General features: G+C 41.6%; 1 protein-coding gene across 1 annotated transcript in view; it reads left to right on the plus strand.

The window, feature by feature from the left end:
- Positions 1-12,083, plus strand: part of LOC124038250 (apoptosis-stimulating of p53 protein 2-like) — a 60,793-nt gene that overhangs the window by 36,312 nt on the left and 12,398 nt on the right. The window contains 2 exon segments of the mRNA XM_046353875.1: positions 9,855-9,902; positions 10,544-10,739. Of these exon segments, the coding sequence (XP_046209831.1) occupies positions 9,855-9,902; positions 10,544-10,739 (244 nt within the window).

Genomic DNA, 12,083 nt, shown 5'->3' on the forward strand with positions numbered 1-12,083 from the left:
ATTCAGCGTTCTTCATCCCTCGTCCCTGGGACCCACATAGTGGGGAGATGCTTTTCCCAGCCCAGTACTAACACCTGATTAAGATATTTTAGTGCTTGGCTGGAGCAAAAGCCTGCACCCCGGTGGCTCCCAAAGATCAGGATTGAAGGACATGAATGGCATGGAATGAATCATTGTTTTGATCCTTGTCACGGGTTTGATTGTTCTATCTCAGTTTACATTCAACATTCCATCTCTTCAGCCCAACTTGGCAAAAACAACTCCAGGAGAGGGGAGGAGACTAGAGCTTAGGCAGGCAGACAGACAGGAATGCCAGAGGAGATGGTATCACTGCCTGGTATCTCTCTGCCCCTCTTCCTCTGAATTGTTTTTGACTCCTGTGGTTTCCACTGCACCTTTTAATCTATGTAAACATGGAACTTTTTAATCTGTCTTTGAAAGATTTTGTGAGGAAATTGTCTGGACACAGGAGATTTGCTGTAGCTATTAGTGTACTAGAACACGTCAAATAGAAACTCAGAGTGGTTGTGGATGATTTGCTCAGGCACTCAAATTCTTAAATTGTGTTAGTAAATTCCAGGCATGATTTATTATGATTTTACATGTTTCATGTGGTGGGCAATTTACAAAATCTATCCTCGATCAATGGTATTTTAATAGAGAAACAAAACCACTGTCAAATGAATAGCCAACACCCTTTACTTTCCTCCTTTAACTCTAACATGTTGGATCTCAATCAAACTAACTTAATGTGGGGAGTCTAGATTTACAGTGCCTTCCAAAAGTATTCATACCCCTTGACTTATTCCACATTTTGTTGTTAGAACCTGAATTCAAAATTAATTAAATATATATATATTTTTTACCCATCTACACACAATACCCCATAACTACAAACTGAACACATGTTTTTAGAAATGTTGGCAAATGTATTGAAAATGAAATATTGAAATATCTACTTTACATAAGTATTCACACCCCTGAGTCAATACTTTGTTGAAGCACCCTTTGCAGCGATTACAGCTGTGAGTATTTCTGGGTAAGTCTTAAGGAGCTTTCCACACCTGGAAGGTGCAATCTTTGCCCATTTATTCCTCTGAAAATTATTCAAGCTCTGCCATTGGTTTTTGATCATTGCTTGACCATCATTTTCAGGTCTTAGATTTTCTTGTAGATTTAAGTCCAAGTCAAGTTTTTGCAAACAACTCTAGTGTAGATTTGATCTTTTGTTTTAGGTTATTGTCCTGCTGAAAGGTGAATTAATCTACCAGTGTCAGATGGTGAGCAGACTGAACCAGGTTTCCTCTCGGATTTTGCCTGTGCTTAACTCCATTCTTTTTAAAGAAATCCTGAAACATTCCCCAGTCCTTAACAATTACAAGCATACCCATAACATGATTCAGCCACCACCATACTTGAAAGTATGGAGAGTGTAACTCAGCAATGTGTTGTATTGGATTTGCCCCAAACATAACACTTTGTAACCACAATGTTGTTGATCCATCCTCAGTTTTCTCCAATCACAGCCTATAAACTGGTGAAATCCCTGAGCGGTTTCCTTCCTCTCCGGCAACTGAGTTAGGAAGTACACCTGTATCTTTTTAGTGACTGGGTGTATTGATACACCAACCCAAGTGTAATTAATAACTTCACTTTGCTCAAAGGGATATTCAATATCTGTTTTTTTTATCCATCGACCAATACTGTAGCTACCCTCCCTGGTATTTTGTGGTTGATTTCATTGCATGACTGAGTGACCTTACAGATAATTGTATGTGTGGGGTACAGATAAGGTAGTCATTCAACATTTATGTTAAACACTATTATTGCACACACAACTTATTATGTAACTTGTTAAGCACATTTTTACCCCTGAACATATTTAGGCTTGCCTTAACAAAGGGTTGACATTTCAGATTTTCATTTTTAACTTAGTTGTAACAAATGTCATAAAACACAATTCCACATTATTGAGTGTTGTGTGTGTAGGCCAGTGACAAAGACATCTAAATTGAATCCATTTTCAATTCAGGTTGTAACACGACAAAATGTGGGAAAAGTAAATGGGTGTGAATACTTTCTGAAGGCACTTTATCTGTCCAGTTGAGTAACTTTATGCCTACTAATCCAAGTTTTATAATTTAAAGGGACATTTCCCAAATGTTAATCTCCTGCACCACCCAAACAGCAACATCATATTATGTGAAAATGCCAGGATTCTATGTGTTGTAGTCCTAAAGATACACACAGTGTTTTTAGATAATGTCATCGGAAAACCATCTGGTGTGTATTATGTGATTTTAACCAACTACTGCAAACCTTTGCCTACTCATAGTCGGTTAAATCACAGGATGCAGTGACACACAGATGGTGTCACCAGAAACACTTAATTTTTTATTTATTTTTTACTTAACATAGAAACTCACCATTTTCACATTTTGGTATGGTGCTGGAGATGATGTAGTTGAAAATGTTTCCTTAAAAGTGTGCATGATACAGATCACAATATTCCCTGGTTCATATGATATTTGCATAGAGAATGTCATAAAGTATATATTAAGCTGTATATGTGCAAATGTGACCGACTGCCTTGATTCGGTCTTATGTAGCAACATTAGAAAGTGTGTGTTTTTTTACATTAGATAAAATAAACTCAGAGCTAGAGCATGGTATATCGTACACTGCAGTTGAGGAACAATAGGAAAGTAATTCTGGTTTTAAAGTTGATAAACTTGTAACCCCACTTTTGAGAAAATGTCCCTTGAATGTTTTGGTACAACTACTGGAGATCTCTTTGTCTAAACCCATTCAGTATCGTTCACACCCTCTTAAGCCCCACCCAACTCTTTAAGGATTCACATGTGAGGCCATGTGGTAATCAAATAAAATATATGTTAATTTGTCACATGCACAGGATACAGGTGTCAGCGGTACAGTGAAGTGGTTACTTGCATAGTAGCAATATCAAAAACAGAAGTGTCCAGATAAAAATATTTTATAAATATTTTATTATTAATAGATTACGCTTACCCGACACACTAAATTGATGGGTCATCTGATGGAAATGCTATAACCACCCCCCATACACATCTAGCTAAATGGATGGGTTACACTTGTCTAGACATGTACACATGTTCATGAAATCCAGTAGATGGCCGCAATCAACCCCAGACACACCTGGCTAATTTAATGGGTCATGTAATAATCCATTTGAAGTGGAGATTTTTTGTTTAGACATGTAGCTGGCTAGGTAGCTAGCTAGCTAATCAACGAACCTGCATAATCCCAACTCATACTACTACCAATACAAACATTGTCATAGATGTAGTATGAATTTGTAGGCAGCTAAAGCTAACAAAGTAGGTTCAATGTTAGCTAGCTAACATTAGGCTATTACTAGCAATGCAAATGAGTTTCTGATTTTAAAAATATCACTACACATATCATACAAGTAATGTTAGCTAGTGAGCCAGCAAGCTAACGTTTCCTCGCTAACTAACAGTATGCCTTAACTTGCAATTAAAAATTACTTTCTGACAAAATTATAAACATATCTGAAAATATAGCTAGACTCTTACCTGTTTTCATGGATGAATGCTTCACGGCAGACTGGAACCATTTAACTCCATTTTAATTGTAGCTACATATTGTTTGACCAGCGTTGTGTCAAGTCACTCCGGTTCACATTGACCGTGGTGTGTGCAGAAAGTAGCCCATCACTTTTTCCAACTGATCTGTTGGAAATTCAGAGCATCAATGTTGTTGAGGAAAGTAGAAACTTTTGTTCTCAATGGCTAACTTTATTTATTTCAAAAACAGTGAGGTAGAAAAGAAAAAAAAAAGTGTCAACACTCATGTTATAGACAGAAGCATGCTACATGGCAGACCAATCCAAACTCATCTCTCGACATGTCCAGCCCATTCATTATCTCAGCCAATCATGGCTAGCAGGAAGGTTACTGTATGTATCCGTGGCTAAACCAACTAGGCTCGTAATTTAATAATTGTTTTCATATTTATTGATGGAATACAAGTTTGTTATCAAGGCATTTCTGACAAAAAACGCATTCTGATCAAAAATAAATGTTTACATTCAAATGCTGTGAAGTAGTGACGTACGACATACGCCTAGTTTCCTGAAACAAGTCACAAATAGTCTGCTTTGTAAACTGCTTTGGATGAAAGTGTATACTAAGCAAAACACATTCTATGCCATTAGACCTCCCTCCAATCTGCAGTGCTAAAACTCTGTCCAGAAGTATTCCTGTAGACCTTGTTTTTCTAGCTCCTTTTTGAGCATGACACTTGTTCGAACAGCTACCACCGCTGCTGAAAGTTCCAGTCGTGGTATGGTCATAACCTTGGAAGGGGCGACTCTCCACTTCCCCATAACTAGGGAGCAATGGACTTATCCTGCTGTGCTGATTGTTCTGAGGTATGAGCACTCTGGAACTTGTCTGATGCGACACACCAGAGTTCACCAAGTGCTCTCTCCGTGTGTGGTTCACCCAGAGCCATATCCAGGTCTTTGATACCCTCTGCACGTTCTTCTTTGGGAATTGTAGCTATAAATTCATTGCTGTTGGAGATAAACTTGTGCAACCGAAGTTTGCCGATGCTGCAAAGCTCCCTTGCTTCTTTCACCAGCTGGGCCGCTTCAGCTACAGACGATACGCTTATCAACCCATCATCAACATAAAAGTTCCTTTCTATAAACTGGATAGACTCCTCGCTGAAGCTTCCTCATCCTTTGGCAGCAATATGTTTGAGATCGTAGTTGGCGCAACCAGGAGATGAAGCTGTGCCGAACAAGTGGACCTTCATACGATACACTGAGATTTGAGACTCTAGATCTCTGTTCTCCCACCAAAGGGAATGCAGATAATCTTGGTCTTCTGCTTTCACATGAAACTGGTGGAACATGCGCTCCATGTGACACATGATTGTGACTGGACCCTTACGGAAACGGCAAAGGACACCCAGCAATGTGTTTGTCAACTTTGGACCAGTAAGGAGATGGTTATTCAAGGACGTCTCTCTAAACTTCTCTGAGCAGTCAAAGATGACTCGTATCTTCCCAGGCTTTTGTGGGTGATAAACCCCATGGTGCGGGATGTACCATGCCGGATGCTTGTTAATTTCATCATCGGAGACCTTCTCAGCATCTCCACAACCTATGGTCTCTTCCATGAAGGTTGTGTAGTCCTTGTAATACTACTTGTCTCTCCTTATCCTCTTTTCACGGCACTTGAGACAGTGAACTGCACATGTCTTATTGTTCGGCAGGTTGGGTCTTTCTTCCTTAAACGGCAGAGGCATCTCGTAATGTCCATTGTCCTTGCATCTGATGCCTGCTTTCATTTTTGTCAGGAACCAGATATCCTCTTGAGATATGAGGTCCTCTTCTGCGGCTCTCATGTTGAAGTCAGATTCAAGCGTCTTGATAATGTCCAGTGCTGTCATTACCTCTCTTACGTGTGTTCTACAAAAATAGTGTACTTAATTTGTGAGGTTGGAAGAAGATTGAAGTCTTGGCATCACCTGTCTAACGATAACCCGATGACTCACTCCAATAGCATCGCCATAGTTGATGCATGGCTTTCCACGGCCGACTATGCTCCAGCCAAGGTCTGTTCTCTGAGCAAGAGGCTGATTTCCCTTACAGACACACGTTCTCTTATAAGGAAAGCCTGGGAGCAGTTGTAGCCAATTAAGAGGCCGACATCATAGTTCTGTTGAGGAGCAATCTCCTCTGCAATGTGTTCAAGATGAGACCGTGTTCTTGCAGTCTCTGGAGTGGGAATATGATCTCTGTTTGCGGTAATAAACTCTCGAGTAGGTCATTGGCAGAGGGATTTTCTTCTCCAAGAAAAACCCTCTAACCTGCAAACCAGACAGCTTCTGGCAGGGCACAATGGTATTCCCTGAAGCCATTCTAGAGAGTTTCAGTTGTACTGGCTCCTTCCTTGTATTGAGAGCTTTTGTTGTCTCTTCAAGGATAACAGTGGTGTCGCTCTGGGTGTCAAGAAGTGCGTACATGAGAACTACACAATCTGGCTCGCTTGTGGTTGACACCCATACTGGAATGATTGTGGAGGTTTGAGTGGTGTTAATGTCCCTTACGACTCTGTTAGATATGGCCTCACTTGACGCTCTTGTCTCCTTATCTTGTGGGGGCTCTTTCTTATCCCTTGACCTTTCTTTACTACGATCTTTGTTCATGCAGGATGGATGCCTCCTCTGACACATGTCACAGGTGTTCCTGTTATCACAATCTTTCAAACGATGCCCAGGCCTTAAACAGCCGATGCACAATTTATTTCCTTGAACAAACTTCTGTCGCTCTGTGGTGGGCTTATCCAAGAACTTCCAACATTTGTGGAGACTGTGACCTGACTTCTCACAGAAGACACAACTAGTAACAGTACCTTTTTCATCAGAATTAGTTGCTAATACCCTTGCTCCAGGGCTTTGAATCCTTGGCGTCTTAGATTTCACATCTTCACTTGGTTTCAAAGCGTATAGGGATGTTACAGGATTGCAAGCGATCTTGGCTTCTCTCGTGAGAAACTTCACAAACTTGCCGAAGCTAGGAAAGGTCTCAGTTTCTTCTAAGATGTCTATGACCTTTGTATTCCATCTTGAAGTTAGGCCATCTGGATGTTTAGCGAGGATCTTTTGGTTTTCATCACAGTCATTAAGCACCCCAAGGCCCTTATTCTGAGACATAGCAGCCTCACAGCTGCGAAGAAAGTCTACAAGGTTTCTATCTTAGGCCATGCTTTGAGCTAATCTCTGAAGGACTTGTCGATAAGGAATTTGTTTACGTACCTTTCTTCAAGAATCGTCCACACAGCATGGTAGGCTGACTCTGTTCCTAACCGAAAGTAACTACGGTGGTCTTCTTGGCAGGCCCACCAACATATTTTCTTAAGTAGTATATTTTCTCAGTTGCTGGTATGTTCTTCCTGTCTATCAGAGTCTAAAAAGAGACCTTCCAGTCGGTGAAAGAGAGTGGTTCTCCGTTGAATGTTACTGGTTCTGGTTCTGGGGAGGCGGCTTACTCTGATGGATTCCGTTCGTAACCTGACCATGGTCTTGGTGCCATTTTCTTGTTGTCTGCTTGTCACAACATGTTGTGGTGAGAGACTCTGAAATGAACAACGTCTGTGCATGACTTCTTTCTCTTTCACAGATTTGCAGTTAGAGTAGTTCTCTCTTCTCTTCCTCTGAGTATTCATCTTGCTCGTACACTCCGCTGTCCTCTTCTTATCTTCATCTTCAAGTCTCTGAAGCTCTACTAGTTGGCATTCTTGCTTAACCATTACTTCTAAAGCTGCATGGTTAGCAGCAACTTCTGCCGCAGCCTCTTGTCTCTTGACAGATGACACACTTGAGCATCCGGAGGTGACCTTTTGAGTTGCTTTGAGACTGGGAGAAAGCAATTGAGTGCTGATAGTTGAGACTTGACTTATGTGAGAGTTCGGACATGCACAAGGAATTGCTCTCATTCCACCGCAGCTCTTCTATTTGGTTACTTTGACCTTCTTCCCTGCTTTCTAACTGACACCTTACATTCTTGATAATAGACCTTGTAATTGCTTCGCAAGTATCAACTCTGCTGCGTATATCATTGTCGGGAATGTCGATTTGACGCAAATTTACATAGTCAAGGTTTAGCTCTGTAGAGGTATGGCTACAATTTCTTAGGAGATCTTGTAGTAGGTCTTCAGAGCAACAGCCTGTCAGTGACCGTTTTGCCTCCTTTTACCAGAGCCTTCCATTTCTCATAGCTGACCCTGAAACGACGTCAAAGCTGTCTCTACCTTTCGTCACTCAGTTCTCTGCCTGTTTCAGTTAACCTGCGGACCCTCTCACCTCTTCGTGGCTCTTGTTGTGATGTCTCATTAGCAGCCTCTGTATCATCATTCGCTGGCAGCCATGACTCCACACTGGTCTGGATCTCTTCCTGCTGCTCTGTTTGTTGTGATGAAGGTTTGATGTTCCCGAGGTGTTGCTGCTCAACTTGACCCATCTCATCCCCTGTCACCTTTAGTGAAACTACCTCTTACTGACATTCTAGATAAGGTTTGGATAAGTATGCCGGGGCGGCAGGGTAGCCTAGTGGTTAGAGCGTTGGACTAGAAACCGGAAGGTTGCGAGTTCAAACCCCGAGCTGTCGTTCTGCCCCTGAACAGGCAGTTAGCCCTCTGTTCTCAGGCCATCATTGAAAATAAGAATGTGTTCTTAACTGACTTGCCTGGTTAAATAAAGGTAAAATTTAAAAGAATACTCTAATTCACTGTCATTTAAACCTCGTTACATGATATAAACACTTATAACGCTTGTAACAAAAGCTTGAACAAACACTTTACCAAACAATTACACCTAACTTACAGGTGAAAATATAATTAATAGGTGTACGCTAACTCTTAATGTATTGTAGCTATATATATATTCTTTAGTAAGTATCAAATAATATTTTTCCAGTAATACCAGTGATACATTCAGATAGCTAGAGCAGATGCATAATACCAGCAAGTCTTGATGAAATGCACAACTATCTCCTTTACGAATTGTAAACTTAGCCTCTTATTAGCTGTTCAGAAGGCTAGGACCACCTTCAAACAACTTGACTTGTACTTGCTTGTCTGACCTTCCTGTTAGCATTGACCTTATGCTGCTTCACGACACTTCCTTATGTGGAGATTTTCTTCTTAGGTTGCAGGTAGGTGCAAAACTCTTATCTGGCAGATGACAGGGTCTACCAGGATTTGGGAATCTTGTAGACGTTTTACAGCTGGGTGAGATTCTTCTTTCTCTCTTGCTCGTGAAGAGCATTGAGTTCTCACTGTAGCTCCCTCCAGTAACCACGAGCACAACCGTTCCTTGATTTTAACTGGCGGTTTTATTCTGTAGTTTTAGTCAGAATTATCACCTTCCATGAGAACTATAAAATAAATGAAAATACAGTTACGCACACTCTTACAACTGTCTTATGAGTCACTTATTAGCTTGATATAACACTGAAGTGCTTACATACAAAGGAAAAATACTTAATTGGCTGCTTATTACAGAAGGGAGAAAATCAAAAAATGTTTTATTCCTGGCATGAATGTACGCTTCATCCTTAATTATTATAACGTTACAATCCTAACATACACGCTTCAACCTTTACGAACTACACCCGAAGACATAGCCATAACCCAGCGTGGGATTGCATTCACTCGACAAGTGTGTTGCTACGATAATAATCCCCGTTACACGTAGTTCTGCTTGTCTTACCATTTCCCCCACATAGCGAACACGTAAGCAATTCAAGCAAAAAACAACAACATAGACTGACAGGTTAATTGTCAGTTACAACCAGTAGAAAATAATGTAATACATTATTAAAGAAGTCCACCATCTTTTGAAGTCCTCCTATGTTGAAGGGAAGAGCTGAGGTAAAGAAAGGGAGAGATCTGAAGAGGTTAAAGTGTAATATGTATGTACTGTAGTTATTACAGATGAAAGCAAAGAAGCTGAAGGCTGAATAGAGCAGGACTCTTTGAGGAGGGGATTTAGTGACAGTCTGCCCCGAATTATAATGAGCAGGGCTTTTTCAGGCGGCCACAAAGAGCTGTTACATTTACCCTTCTCTCTGGCCAACGACACAGCAAGGGTCTGTCTGACATCACCTGGAAGGCATGTTTCAAACACATTGGTTGCGAAACGCCAGCCTAGAATCACCTCACCTCGCTCTGTCTGAACATATGGGAGGAACTGATCAATAGCGACTTATGTTCTTGTATGGGGTTTGACTACTAGTGTGTTCAACTGCTGTTGCATTTTGTGTTTTTGTTTTTCTCAAGAATGGCTACCCTGGTAAGGAGAGGGCTTCAAAAGACGCTCATCCCCAGGTACAGTAACTAATGGCAGAGCTGGACCTGACATAGACACACACTGATCTCTTCAGCATGACTTGGTAGAGCAGCAGCAGCCGTAGGATTATCTGCATTTCTGTTTCCAGTAGCGGAGTGCAGTTGATTTGATCTTGTTTTAAAGGGCTTGACTTATTTAATCTGCTCTGTTGCGTAAGACTTCATTTTACACAACTGCTAAAGTTTTTTTCTGAACCAAAAACTTTCAGCGAAAGACTTAGGTTATATTGGAACGTAAAAGAGAGCTGATAGTTTAGTCTGTGTTTTATTTCTAAATGTTTCAGAGTTCAACTTGATCAGGCTTTATGTGGGGAGTTGGAGTATTTTTCAACACTGTTTAGCCCCCTTAAATGAGCTTTTATCATATTTTCATCCATAACTTGTGTATTGAGGATAGTGGCAAATAGACTAACAGCTTAATCTACTACTAAGCTGAGGGAGATGCTTAAAAAAATGTATTATTTCTGTTTTTGTGCTGTACTTTTCACTCTTTTACATCTGTCAGTGAGTGACCCTGTTGTTCCTCCACACTGATGACAAGCTGGATCTGTCTGTTTGGCTTGCTCTGAACTGTCTGTCTAACTCTCTCTTCCTCTCTCCATCTCTCTTTCTCACTCTAGCTGCCCTCTGATTGTCCGGGGAGTCAGCAGCAGCATCAGGGTCCTTCTCGTGTGGCGGCTGTCGGCCCGTACATCCAGTCGTCCACCATGCCTCGCGGCCCAGTGAGACACGAGCTGCTGGTCAAACCTGCTGTCTACCCCGACGCCACCACTAACATGCCTGCACAACCAGATCCCCAGGGCAAGGCCAACACAGGTGTGACAGTGACCTTATAATAATAATATAATATATGCCATTTAGCAGACGCTTTTATCCAAAGCGACTTACAGTCATGTGTGCATACATTCTACGTATGGGTGGTCCCGGGGATCGAACCCACTACCCTGGCGTTGCAAGCGCCATGCTCTACCAACTGAGCTACAGAAGGACCACCTTAACCTTACACATGTTCATTTCACCTTTCCCCTCTCACTTCCTACCTCTTGGCCCTGGCAAACGTCTGCCTGACAATTCTTCTGACAAGTCTCCACTCCACCTCTTACGCTCACAGTTTCCTTTTAATGAAGGTACTCTATATCTCCACCTCAGCTGAGTGATGCATAAAATCCAGATGACCAGCTTGTAAGAAGTTTGACATGTGACTGAGTTCCCCACCCTGAACAGGAGCTGAGGATTCTGAGATACCCCGGTTGGTAGATGGGCTCCAGTTGTAAAGTGACTCTGAGCTTTTACAACCGAAGGTAACCTATGGACTTGGTGCTCTGGTGTGGCTACTTCCTCTACCAATGCCCCTAACCAAAGATCTAGTATCCCATTACCCTGCTAATTTGAACCTGAACCATTCAGGCGATTGAAAAGATACCAGACCTTGAATCAGTGGTTATGTTGCTGTGTTGTGGTGCCCGTCTGAGATGATAGCCTACCTTCTCCTTATCCATAATTCTTCCACCACTAAATGGTGACTTGTGTCTGCCAGGGTGGAATACCAGCCCTCATGTTGCTGTGTGATTGTGCATTGAGGTTGAACCAGGGAAACCTCAGTAGTATCCTCTTCAGATTGGTCAGATAGCTACTATGAATTTACCTAATCTACAGGTAAAATAAAGGAAACACCAACATAGTCTTAATAGGAGGGGCCAAAACAGCTTCAATGCCCAGATTCTACAAGTGTCTGGAACACTGTTGGATGTGACACCATTCTTCCCTGAGAAATTCCATAATTTGGTGTTTTGTTGATGGTGGTGGAATATTCTGTCTCAGGCCCAGCTCCAGAATCTCCCATAAGTGTTCATTTGTGTTGAAATCTGGTGACTAAGACGGCCATGGCATATGGTTTACATCGTTGACATGCTCATCAAACCATTCAGTGACCACTCGTGCTCTGTGGATGGGGGCACTGTCATCCTATGGGGGCATAGCCAAAATAATGGCCTGCCCAACATTTTATGCATGATAGGATGATAATTGCTTAATTAACTCAGGAACCACACCTGTGTGTAAGCACCTGCTTTCCAAAACGTTGTATCATTAATGTACTTGTGTTTCCATTATTTTGGCTATTACCTTTACATTGGCACTAAAGGCATCTACATGAATCCC

This window comes from Oncorhynchus gorbuscha, linkage group LG06 (genome assembly GCF_021184085.1).
Source record: "Oncorhynchus gorbuscha isolate QuinsamMale2020 ecotype Even-year linkage group LG06, OgorEven_v1.0, whole genome shotgun sequence".
NCBI lineage: Eukaryota > Metazoa > Chordata > Actinopteri > Salmoniformes > Salmonidae > Oncorhynchus > Oncorhynchus gorbuscha.